Source organism: Meleagris gallopavo, chromosome 8 (assembly GCF_905368555.1).
Source record: "Meleagris gallopavo chromosome 8, MGAL_WU_HG_1.1, whole genome shotgun sequence".
Taxonomy (NCBI): Eukaryota; Metazoa; Chordata; class Aves; order Galliformes; family Phasianidae; genus Meleagris; species Meleagris gallopavo.
In genome coordinates this window covers 32,276,172-32,289,776 of record NC_139411.1, presented here as the reverse complement: position 1 = coordinate 32,289,776, position 13,605 = coordinate 32,276,172, and the positions used below count along the sequence as shown (strand labels likewise).

Below are 13,605 nucleotides of genomic sequence, written 5' to 3'. Positions count from 1 at the left end.
AAGTGGGCTCAGTCCATCCAGGCTCTGCTGCTGTGACTTGGAGCCTCAGCATCAGCAACAGCTGATGTTCAACAGCAAACTACAAGCCTCTTAAAATACAGCGAGCTATGGGAACAGGTCATAGTACATCAGGACATCTAGACAGAATTATTGTTTCTAATACTGTACTTAAAACAAAACAAACAACAACAAAAAAAAAACAAACAACAGGAAACAACCATGGAAACTGGTTTAAGCAGGGAAAGTGAAAGAGCTCTGGATGCAAAAAATAGCATAGTTTAAATTCTCTTTAAATTAGAATGTTTTACATAAAGTTTGGTGAGCGCTGCAAGTGTGTTTACATGGTCCACTGCAACTCAGGAGGACACAGAACTCCTCACTCTGCATTAACAAACTCCTGAGGAGCTGCTCAGGAATAGTGTGCTCCACTAACTCCTGCTACTGACACTGGGAAGACTCCTCACAATGGAAATGTTTTTCAGTTTAAAAATTAAAATTTGAATTGCAAAGAAGGTTACTGTTTGAGGCTGAGAAAGTCTTTCTGCTTTCCCCATGTATTTCAACAAATTTTCCACTGTTGGTAAACATAAACCCCAACAAGCTAGGAGCACTATTCTATGTGATGCTCCAAAATAAACCCTCAGGAAAATCTAACATACACAAATATCCTTCCTCTGCATCTCCAACATTAACCTACAAGCACAGCTGATTTATTGATACAACTGCAAATTTCAGCAAGTCTTTTGAAGGGAAAAAAAACCCACAACAGTTAAACAGTCCCTGACGCTGCTTCTTATAAAATATTTAAACCTGATAACTCCTCATAAACATAGCATTGGTAATGAAAGATTTGATAACAGTAGCAGTAATCTAGTTAAGATACAGTCTTATGTTTCAAAGGGAAAAGGGACAGCTGCACAGCAGTTCTTACTTTTTCCTCCAGCAACCTCTCTTCCACTTGCTTGGAAGCTATTTCATGTGCCCTAAAAAGGCTGATTGTGCTCGTCTGCTCTGGGTCCAAAATATTGCCATCTTCATCTCTAACGACCAGATCTAAATCAAGAATCCTGAACAGAAACAAAACATACTTGTGAATAATAGTATACTCAAATAAACCTTTAAATAACACCTGCAAAGTGTTTACTGTTAACAGCATTTGCTTGTGACGTGCGACAGAAATAATTATTTGATACTTGGTAAAAGTCTTTAACATGTTACCAGCCCAGGAGATAACCATCCCTAGCTGGAAGACACTTCTTCCCCACCAGCACAGGAAGAACTGATGTACATGAAATAGCAGAACAGCTGGGGAAGAAGTTTCTTAAACAACTGAACTTGCAGGAGTTGTTTGTTGGAACTGTCAGATGAATCAGAGCAGACATCTACACTCACGCCACATGCAAATTGGTCAGTTCTTTCCTCCCCACTCTACATCTCCTCCAAAGCATATTAATCACAGCTTAGTGAAAATCTACAAAATAGACAAAGGCACAAAATGCCTCTCTTTATTTAAGGCAGAAGCCAGGTTTCTGTCAGCAGGCAGTTAACATCCACGTTTATCTTCTGCAGCAAGGAAGGTTTTTGCCATAACCAAGTCCAGCCTTCTTCCATGGAACTGCAGTGCTGGCAGTGGAATCAAGGATAAGGAAAACTGGAGTCTAAGTTGCCCTTATTTCTCTATTTGTCTTCCCTAAGACTTATCTCTTCATCTCCCCATCAATACAAGTGGTCCCAAACCACATCTAATTACATAGTCATCTCTTATGATAGAGCTGCTGGAACTTTGCCTTTCATATGTTTGATCACTAAGCTTAAATCAAGCTTGCTGGACCTGAGAAGCCATGGAAAGGTTCACTGTCTGAGTAAATCCCCTTTGGACAGGACCCAGAATCACTTGAAGAGAAGAGAATGAGCTGTGGAGAACTTCTTGCCCACCTGAGAGGGGGGAAACCCAAAGGTTTGGAACAAATCTCTGAGCTTCTTGAGTCATTATAGAAACCTTCTAGTTAATTGCTCTGTGTTACCTCAAAGGGGGAACACATCACTCAAGCAAGCCACAGAGTGCAGGTCATTAATAAACACCTCCTAAGCTCTGCTCCAAAGTGCACCTAAATATCTTAAGTACTCCAAGCAACTCACAGACAAGCTTTTCAGTGAGGAAGTGGTTTCATCATTGAAGGGGAACAGAAAAGCAGCCAAAAACACAGTTTTTTGGGACAGCAGGCCAACCAAGTGGACAAGAGGAAAGGAACTCACAGGAGCAATCACCCACAGCCTACAGCACACCAACAGGACAAGAACAGATGCACAGATAGTCAAATGAACAGAAGTAAAGTCCACTTCGATTTAATTCCTTTGTCTTATCCCTTAACTTGCATTTGTTGCTTAGAAAAAAGAAACAAATTTCTCCTTAAATGTCCCAGTTACAGATTTTTGCAACTGAACAAGAAAGATGTTTTTGCAACAAAATTATCTGACCCAATTTCAGACAAACAATATAAATGCAACTTCATAAAAGTACTTTTTCACTTCCTCAGTTATTTTGACAACATGCAGCAAAATTGTCATCTTTATTTATAGGAACATCTTATTTACAAATCAGTATTTCACAAAACAGGAAAAGTTAGAATACGATTAGATCAGAAAAAATTTATGAAATGCATAATGAAGTCTTCCTGTCTGGATGTGGCCTTCCAGTACTTGAAAGGAGAGTATAAAGAGGAGGGGGAATAGCTTTTTAAAAGGGTGGATAGTGATATGACAAGGGGGAATGGTTTTAAAGTGAGACAGGGGAGGTTTAGGTTGGATATGAGGAGGAAGTTTTTCCTCCAGAGGGTGGTGAGGCACTGGAACAGGTTGCCCAAGGAGGCTGTGGATGCCCCATCCCTGCAGGCATTCAAGGCCAGGCTGGATGTGGCTCTGGGCAGCTTGGGCTGCTGGTTGGCAACCTGCACATAGCAGGGGGTTGGAACTGGATGAGCACTGTGGTCCTTTTCAACCCAGGCCATTCTGTGATTCTATGACACCAAAATCACCACTTTTGCTTATTTTAGACTAAAGCGGATACAGGACTACATTAAGAAGCATATAGGATCCGTTCAGTTGTGAGCATTTACTCAGAAATTCAAATTCACTTTCCTCCCATATTCTACAGAGAATGTTCTGATCACTTAATTAGTCCATCAGAACATTATGAATATAAAGCACGGCACAAGATGTTCTATTGTGTTTGAACACTGAGCATCTGGAGGTTATTCAGAGTAACTTTAACCATCTCCTCAGACAGATGGTAAAATACAGTAGCCAAACAAACAATATCAACAACATCTGGGTAACTGTCTACTGGGGTACAGCAGTCCACGTCTTGGATGATACGTGCAGAAGCACTGACTGAATGGGCTAACTGGTTTATTGTTTCATTTCAAATTGTGGCTTTTGGAAGACAGGGGGAAGTTCTTTACAGAGAGAGTGGTGAGGTGCTGGAACAGCTGCCCAGAGAGGCTGTGGATGCCCCGTCCATCCCTGGAGGTGTTCAAGGCCAGGTTGGATGGGGGCCCTGGGCAGCCTGGGCTGATATTAAGTGGGAGGTTGGTGGCCCTGCATGTGGCAGGGGGTTGGAGCTTCGTGATCCTTGAGATCCCTTCCAACCCTGGCCATTCTGTGATTCTGTGACCAAGGCCATACTCCAAGTTTGACAGCTCTCAAAGAACGAAGCACAAATAGCTGAAATATGATGAGTTATTTACATCACAGGGATTCAAATGCTGGTTTGCTCAACACTTTTTCAGTCTCTGCTGCACAGACAGTACTACAGTGTTCTCTTAGTACTCAAAATACTCTCTCACATTTTTTATGCTGCAGAATAGAGTTTAAATGACATCTTGACGAGAAGAAATACTTGTGCTTTTGAACTGACCTTAAAAAAGACACAGAAAACCTCACGCTAATCTCAAATTGATTGCATCAGCAAGCAAGGAAGAGTTACATAAGAATTCTATTTCATATATTGTAGTCTGCTCTATACTAAAGAGATGTTGTATCAACTTCATTCTTTATTATGAAATAATAGGACTTTTAACATACCAATATTCCATCTGCATAAACACAGGAATAAAGATACTACAAGGCATCATTGACAGCTAATGTGTAACACAAAGCTGGTTTGCCTTCACATCACAAACACTTGGAAAATACTGTTCACAAACCTGTTTCCATAGTCAATTTTGGCAGTGACCTTCTTTTTCAGTTCTTTGAGCTCATCTTGAGGGAGAGTCCCAGACAGGATTTGAGATCTCCACTCAATAAGGTCATATATCATGTGCCGTACACTGCGAAACATTTCCCTGTTATCTTGCTGTTTGGAGGGAAAAAAAATGAGTGCAGGTTAATTCTGAAGTCTAGTGAACATCCTTTAAGTACATAAAACGAATAACAATTGTAAGATAGGAATTTAATAGCATACAAGCCTACAACTAGCTCTCACATAGAGCCTAACTACAGCACGCTGCTACAGACAGAACACTGAATATATACATATATGTATGTATGTATGTATACACACACAAATATATACACATATATACACATATATACATATACATGTTTAAGTCTCTCTCTACAGAACACTGAACACAAGGAGTCATACACTCTGCTTTGGGTACCTAAAGAAATATAAATGTTTGCGTTTAAGTCATCTTAAAGTCATAGTGGTTTTGATAATGGCACTGAGTCAATGTTTTTTATAACCCTCAATATAATTCTCTTCCTAGACCACAAAATCTAGCCAAGTCATTAACTCATTACAGAAGAAGACACCTTTCTAAACACCTTATATCACCAAATTGTTTAGGCTATGCATACCTGTCCTTCATTCAGACTACACTCAGGTCTTATTGGACTGAAACCAACCAGAATAATTAAATAATTACCATGCAGTTAAGAAAGGCTGCTATGTCTGAAAAATGAAAACCTGCAGAATGTGCAGAAAAATAACACAACGTCTGAAAGGCTCAGGGAAAAATATATCTAACTGTGAAATGTAAAGGCTTCAGTCTGTTCACATCATCGAAAAACTGACTTGATTATAGTGTGAGAACTTCCACAGAGAAAATACCAGTTATTAAAAGCTCTTTAATGTAGCAGAGAAAGACACAACATGCTTCTGTGGCTGGAAGCTAAATGCAGACAAATTCAAATGAGAAAGAGGTTTATGATTTTCAGTGCTGCAGGCAATCATAAGCTAGTGAGACAAAGATCATGCCACTTCCTCCACCATCTGCAAATCAAAACCAAATGCCTATTCAATACCCAAAAATACAAATTATGGGCTGAATAAAGGGGTAAGTGTGGCTATTTAATGAGCTTTGATAAGCAACACGTGGATAACACTCTCCAGCCTGTAAATTGAGTGGTTTGAAACCTGTCACCTCCAGACAACATAACCACCTTGAAAAAAAGGGATCTCAAAGCACCACTCCTCTTAGCACCAGATAAACACATGCACTTAATCTAACAGATAGACTTGAGATAAAGCAATGAGTAAACTAACCAAACATTCTACCCATCCAACAGAGGGACAGGATCCCCATCTGCCACCGAGCTGAGGTCACTGTTGGTGTTACACTCTGCTCCTCAATGCCAAGCTCTTAGCAAAGCATCACAGCACTCCTCAGCTGACCAACACCTCCCCACAAACAAATCCCAGCCACGGAGACACAACACACAGCAGTCAGAACCAGCAATTCCTACATTAGGAGAACTTCATAACTCCTGGAAAGTTCCAACTACAGAAAGCACACACAGGTCCCAGTAGGAAAACTTCTAATGACTCTTCCCATTGCTCTTTTCTCCCTGTACATGCACCACAATCACGTCTGATCACATACATCCAAAAAAGGGGTCATCAATGCCAAAATACCACCTGCACTGCCATCAGTAACACACAGAGCAGAACTCAGCGTGAATACAAGTCTCACAATCTGGTCAGAATGCTGCTTATCAAACAGTTGAGTAAGGTGACATTTTAATTCTCCCTCTGTTTTATATTCAATGTAGTAATTACTGAAGGAAATATTAAGATCCTTCTCAAAAACTCCTACCTTGCCTCTCTCAGCTTCTCCCACTGCAGACTCTGCTCCTCCTATTTCACCTCTGCCCATTGATTTCTCCCTCGCTCCTCAACACACGAGCTCTCCAGTATCATCTCATATTCAAACTCTTTTTATATACGATCTGCTTCTCTTCACACACTGCACTGTCCTCCATCTCATCTACTGCAGCACGGGATCACTTCCAGCAGACTGGTTTTGATCTTATCTTTACTTTCACGGTTGTGATTCAAAACATCTTAAGACTTAAAATCCCTACCAATGGGCTTTAGGTCAGTTGCTCAGAAATTCTGCTTTCTATCCACCTTCAAATATCCTTTAACTGTACACCAAGTATAAGCCAGGCACATAGAAATGGGAATTTCTCATTTCCTGCCATCTTCAATTCTCCTGTATTAAGAGCAGTAGTCTTTAGCAGCAGCTTGTGTTCTCAGTAACATTACGATAGTCGTTCCTCATTATACAGCCTCTCCTGTTACAACTCAAGATTTCAAATGAACATTTATAAGGGATAAATATTCCTCATTAAACCCTACTTTAAAAGTAACACTTTCGTAGTCACACAACTTCATCCTAATGCTCTTATACAGAGAAAGCATGAGAAGTCAGAGCTGGGATACCTAAAATCCAACACCATGCTGCTGGCTTACACTGCAACTGCTTTTTCAGCTGTATGTTTCAATGCCACTTGCACCTTACTTACAAATACTTCCCCCTCGTGCTGTTTCACAGATACTGTTCTTCTCTATTTACCCATTTGAGAAACTTTTTTATTGCTGCAAGTTACCAAGAATGTATTCCTAAGTGCTTAGAACTTAAGCATGTGCGAGAGAAAGAAAAAAAGTAATTTATTTCATGCATTGTCTAAACGTAGGGTCAATACATTTGAAGCAATCAATCAAGCACAAGAGCACTGACAAGCACAAGGCCTACACTGATAAATCTCCATAGGGTTGAGGTTTACACCAAGGAATTTGGCATCAAATATAAGAATTTCTCCAAAACTAGCAGCCTAAACATTTTTTCTCTGCTTAACACAGTTGCCTGCAAATTGGGAAAGCCCAATATATATCTTTAAAAACAGCGTATTCTGGATAATAACACTTCATAAAAAAGGATTTTCTGTCTAGTCAGTCATAATTGCTCAACAAGTTATTACTAGAACAAGGTATCACTCCACAAAGCTGTCTCTGCACAAGAAATACAAAATATTTCATAAAATATACAGACACACTTCTGAGTTTTGTGCCTTAACACAAACGATACTGAAGAGCTGTTCCACATAAAGTCGCCTTCAGAAACCTTAAGAGAGGGGGAAATCCGTCACCATTTATTTCATACTTCTCCCTCTACCTTTCCTGGCATCACTTTCTTCCCCACAAACCACGTAATATTGTTTACAAAATTTTTGTTTGTTTACTTTTTGGGTGGTTTTTTTTGTTGTTGTTTGTTTTGTTTTGTTTTTGTTTTTGTTTTTTTTTTTGTTATTTTTTTTGCTTACTGTTGACCAAAGTGGTACTTACAACGTACAACTGCCGCCATATTATGGACCACTCCCGCAGCGTTGTGGTGACCTCCTGAATCAGGGGCAGCTCGTTGGGTATAACGGTTTCATGTTGTCTTAAAAGAGAAAAGGCTGAGTTAAGTAATAGTTTTGGGTAGGACAGCAGAGCTGTTTCTAAAAGGAACCGGTGGTCATTTCCAAAACCAGCCCAACAATGACAGGCTTCAAAAGAACACCACGGATTGCATATTTAGAAGTGAACCACAAATATATCATCCCAAACAGAGGAAGCAGAGCACACCATTACTACCACATGACGTAAAGGATAGCTAGAAGAGACTTGAGGCTGTGCTATCGGGCTCATGCTTTTTTCCCTGCTTGTTTGTATACTCACAGTGCATCAATACATACCTCATGGTACCACTTGTTATTGAGAGGCTGATTTTACAAGGAGCAACCAAGATGAAAGCCAGATACGCAGCACGTGCAATACCATGATACTAATGTCTAATTGTTTTTCAAATTATTGGTCTCACAAGGAAAACGGGGCATGCAGGTCATCACCAGCACGTTTCTGTCTGGTTTTAAAATGTGCCATCCAAGTACAAAACAGCAGCCAGACCTTTTAATATTTCAAAAGTAGTGTACTTAAAAGTAGTTTTCTAATCAGCAAGAAAGTTGTCATTATGCAGCAATCATATGATTAGTACTTTTATCATTTACATACTTAATAGTGTATAAAAATAAATCAGGCACAAAGGAATAAAATACCTTAATCCTGTTACACTCCGTTTCATACCTTGCTAATCATTTATTAATTTTGAGTTTTTCTGATTTCCTGTTGAGTTTTTTCCCAGTTTTTTAAGGAATTTTTTATACCAATGTTATGAATTTTAACACGCACAGCCAGCAATACTGGTCTGATACGTGAGGATCTGAGTTTTAATAGCAGCTAAATGAAAACCAGCCCCAACTATTTACAACCAAATCAGACAAGGGAAACAGGAGCATCACAAAACAAACCATCTCTCACTGCATAGCAGTGCTCCAGGAAGGCAGGACACTTCTCAAGGAGATTGGAAATGATGTCTGGACAATGGCTTCAGCGAGGGGTCCAGTTTACGAGAATTACTTCAGAGGTAAATTCAATGCCTGAAACTTCATCTGTCTAAAGAGGAAGGTATCTCATACTAAAAGCCTCTTTTAGTAGATCAGACAGAAGCGTTACGATTTGAAGGTCAAAAGATAAAAAGCTGTGATAACTGAAATCAGGAATTAAAACAGAGGTGGACTGGAAGATGTTCATCTAAGTAGCTACGTATCAAGGGAGCCATAAAAGCCATTAAGAAAATGGATCAATTATCAATTCTTCCAGCTTTCACATCCACATAGAGCAGCTCAACTTTGTCAAGATGCAGTTAGGGATGGCACCGCTGGCAGCAGCCCCTCTGCTGCTGCACAAACACACACTGCTGGCACGAGCTCCTTAACAAGCAGAAAACAAGTGCAAGGTATCTGATAACGCACTGAAATTACATCTACGCAAATAGAAAAATGGATTTTTTGTGATCTTTTCAAATGAAACTCACCCTTTTCCTTCGACTATTGCTTCCTTAAGGTGAATATAGGAGGCAGGAAATATGCCCTTTGAGAGGGAGGGAGAGGAAAAAAATTAACGTTGCACGTAATACATTTATCACCTAACAACCCACCAAGATACACCGCCAGGTCTGCACGGAGCCACTGCACCCTTTTAAGTATCAGCATATTTTATTTTAAACATACATTTAAATGTTTTAACACACGACCGTCTGATCAAGTGTTACTGCAACCTCAGCAAATAGATACTCAGTGCTTTGGAGCACCAAGTTCCTACGAGCTGGACGTACTACACAGCAGAGAAAGCATGGTTGAAGGATTATACCACTGAATTCACCTGCATCACACGATGGAGACTCAGAGGTGCTGCTACATTTAGTGAGCGTGGCGGTGATGGGCTGATGGTTGGACCGTGCATCACACTGGGCTGCCTGGCTTCAGTGCATGACATACATGTAAGTGCATGCACATGTACAACACAGCCATCCCACATCACAACCACAGCTTACATATAGTACTGTCTCTTATCATCAATGGATTGTTATTACGACAAGCCAAAAAGCTCTGCAGCAGACAGTACTGCAAAAGAAGTGCTGCTTTTTTTCTAAAAAAGTTCTAAGTTACTCTCGAGATTCTAAAAGTAATAATTGGAAAATAATATAAAATCATATTTAAAAATATAATTCAAGTCAAGCTGGGGAAAAAAACTTCCTACCAACTCGTTCACAGATCAAGCAGTTCCATTTTCTGTTTGGAAATGCAAAGCAATTCTTAGAAAGCTGAGTAATTCCTTCCTCAATCTGTGCTTTGTTCCCTACATCCCTCTCAGCAGGGCATAGCAGAAGTCTCTCAAACAAGGCTCAACAGCAGTGCTCATTTTATGTCATAAAGTTATGTCTACTCCAAAGTAACTTAAAGCAAAACTGTTTCTTGCAAAGATGGATGAAAAACAAATTCTGCAGAAGTCACTGAAGTGCCTGAGCTCTGAGCTGCACGCCCTGTTTGAATACGTGGGGAGTGAGGTCAGGGAGGGAGCAAACAAGAAGCAAAAGAAACCAGCAAGCACCACCAAAACCCACCCACCCAGCAAGGGGGGCAGAACAGCTTCAGGGGAGAAAGAAGATGGCACAGGTCATGCAGGTCACCAGAGGAGGAACACACTGATGACCAGAAGGTCTGGCATGCTGGCAAGACACACCAGTTACGGCAATACCAGCAATGATAGCTGCTGCCCAGATGGGAAGGAGCACACTCATCCTTTTTAGTATCTATGGGCAAGCATATCTTCCACTGCCTTTAAAAAGAATTCTACCAAAGCTTCACATTTTAAGGGTTGCAATTCTACAATATCATAAAATGAGTTTTCTTTCAGAAGTTACTGCATTTAGCTGCAGTTGAACAAACACACCAACACCTGGAATCAATTTAAGCCAAGAGGAATGCATCGTTTCTGCACAGGCTGAATGGGGAATGCTCACAAAATATGATTTGTAAGAAACTTAGCACATCTCTGAAAAAAGAAAGTATTAAAATAGAGTAGAAATAAACACAGACCAGGCCTGGTTAGGAAATGGGTGGGATGAACCACAGAGCTAACTCAGTACTTTCAGACATTCAAAAACAACAACTCTGCATGCAAACATGCAAATTTTAAGTGTTTTAATTTAAAACTCAAAGAAAAAAAAAAATACGCAGATAAAAGTTGTGTAATTCCAGTTAATGACTGCTATAAAGTTAAGCCAAAAAATAAAAATAAAACGCAACATTACGAGCAGCATTTCTGCTGTTTCCTTACTTTTTATTTCAGAAAAGCTGCTATAAACAGCAGCACTTCATGCACGTTTAAAGCTGAGCAACCAGGCTAAATTGCACTGCAGGAGATTACTGCCCCCCTCACGGAGAATGACTGAAAAATCACAATGTAGATCTCATCGCTTTCCAAGACGCAATTGCACTGTACAGGTAATGTGTTATTTAACAGACAGCAAACTGTCAGCCTGCAAGCAGATCAGCTGAGATGTGAAGCTCTTAACTTTCACAGAGGTGAAGGCTCTGGCACACACGTTGTTGCAGAGCACAAGCTAATGCACATCAAACTATCTGAAGTAACTGCACGTGCATACACTTAAACTGAGGAAAAAAACAGATACACAAGTAAGTTTCTAGGTCTCATTACAGTAAGTTCCAGTTAACTTGAAATATTCCCATTTAGTCCAGGTTGGCAGTACCCCAGTTCCCAGAGATCACTACCACGCAGCAACACGACATGGAAAGATCCCTGTTCAGAGCAGATCCCCAAGGCACCACGCCACGTCACACAGAACAGTGAGCAGCACTCACCTTCTTGGATTTCTTCCTCAGAGTATAACCCCTGTACCAACCTAGGGGGAAAAAGAGGAGATAGCATTAAAACCTTATGCCTCCCAGCAGTTGCTCCTTCCCAGCTCAGCAGCCCCTGCCTCGTTTGCACCAACACACAGTGAGCATCATGGCTAAAAGAAAGCCTTTGAAAGCTATAAACTTGGGGAGGATGGGAAAACTGAAGAGGAAGTCTATGTGGCAGAGATGGTATTCCACACAACGCGTTAAATTGAGATTCATTTCATTTTTATTCATAATTTACCAACATGAACAAAACCAACTTACAAGCATTAACTTTCTGGTACCTACTGTTTGTCTGGTTTGGTTTTAAAACCTGTTTAAGTTGAATGAATTCAAGTTTTCAATTGTAGATCAGCCATCTGTCACCTCTTCAGAAGACAAGAATGTTTCAGGATTTACAGTTCACAAAACAAAGCAGAAAAGCAGGCAGAGGTCGTGAGGAAGTTTGCAAAAACTAAAAACACAAACATGCATCAAAATGTCTGGCAGACAACGTCTACTCTTACAGCAAAATTCCTTACTCTATGCTCCAGGATAAGGAACACAAACTGAAGTCTCAAGCATGGAGGATTTTTCAGCCTATTCACCATATGCACTGGAAAAAAAATCGATTCATTATCTTGTCACTGCCCCAGATCATTGTCCTCTGTGCCCAGGTGGGGACAAGGCCCAAACTGATGAGCTCCATTGCCCTGCCACAGCCACCACCACTACGTGTCTCTCAGCCACACAGCTCTACCTTTGCCACCTCTTTTCCCAACATAATGTCACTTCAAGTTCTCAATTCCCCTTTTATAGCAGAGGCATGGATGCAGGCAGCTGCCTCCTCATCTCCTGCACCAAATACAGCAAAGGCAGGGCTGGCAGTGACACATGGGTGCAATGGCATCACGAAGCTGCTCTCACCTATGGTGTGGCCCTGCCTCATTTTACTCCCAGCGTTTGTAACCTCTGCCACTTTGGAGGTCCAAAATAAGTGAAAAAAAGAAAACCTGATGGAAAAGAGAGCAAATATCTGATGTCAAACACTGACCTGCAGTACCAGTAAACGATTTCAGATCCTCTTTGGTCTATTTACAGCAAATTCAGCTTCACACAAAACATCAGTGAGAGGAAAATAGGCTGATGCCATAAATGTTTTCTAAATTGACGTGGGCATTGAAGTGGCTTAGTTGCAATGTGACAGGGTTTTGAGCCTCTCCCTATAAAACACTATGGGATACAATGGCTGGAAGTACCCATCCAAGTAGATGTCCAACAAAGAAAAGGGAGGCACCTGCAAAAGGCACAGGAAACACTTGGCCAGCACTGTTCTTCTTGATACTTGCTATGCATTTACTCAGGATAGGTATTAATTACATCAAAAAAAAGAAGATATATAAGTAAACAACAATAAACAATAACTAAATATTATTGAAGGATGAGGAAAATATTATTTTGAACTGCCTATTTTGGAACCCAAACTACACCTTCCTATAGCAGTTCTACAAATGAGCAGCTGCTCAAATACAAACACTTCGTTTTGAAGCTTATTTACTGCTATATCTAATAGCCTTTCTCCTTAATAAATAAATCTTACTTATTGATCACGTCTCCATTTTGACTTCTACCCAATTATATAAAGAAACAGAAGTAGGACAACAAAAATAAGGCACTGCTAGTTCAGAATGCAGCAAATATTTGTTTAGGGATATCTACTTGAAAAAGCAACCCTTCCTTCCTGACACATGAATGCTATTTATCAAGGCACACGGCTCCGCTGTCATCCAGCTTGTCCCGTAAGGTTCACATTAAGAAGTGCACCAGGAAATTTTCAAATGGAAAAATGAAATTTTCTGCAATTCAACCTGAAATAGTAACAGTAATTTGACTTTAAAGATCCATCATTCTCTCAATTGTTATTAGAAAGGAGATTCATCTTTCCTTTGGGTCCTTGAAGAGCAGAAACATTCCCGTTTAACAACGGAAAGCACACACATCACCAATCCCATCACCAATCCCATCACCAATCCC

General features: G+C 40.3%; 1 protein-coding gene across 2 annotated transcripts in view; it reads right to left on the bottom strand.

Moving 5' to 3' along the window:
• The window catches only part of DOCK1 (dedicator of cytokinesis 1), a 274,016-nt gene that overhangs the window by 237,650 nt on the left and 22,761 nt on the right, over window positions 1–13,605 (bottom strand). For both annotated transcript variants that reach the window (XM_085229833.1, XM_085229834.1), the window contains exons 3-7: window positions 11,551–11,591; window positions 9,201–9,256; window positions 7,631–7,727; window positions 4,206–4,354; window positions 932–1,067 (exon numbers count right to left, since the gene is read on the bottom strand). In XM_085229833.1, coding sequence (XP_085085959.1) covers window positions 932–1,067; window positions 4,206–4,354; window positions 7,631–7,727; window positions 9,201–9,256; window positions 11,551–11,591 — 479 coding nt within the window. The remainder of the gene's footprint in view (window positions 1–931; window positions 1,068–4,205; window positions 4,355–7,630; window positions 7,728–9,200; window positions 9,257–11,550; window positions 11,592–13,605) is intronic.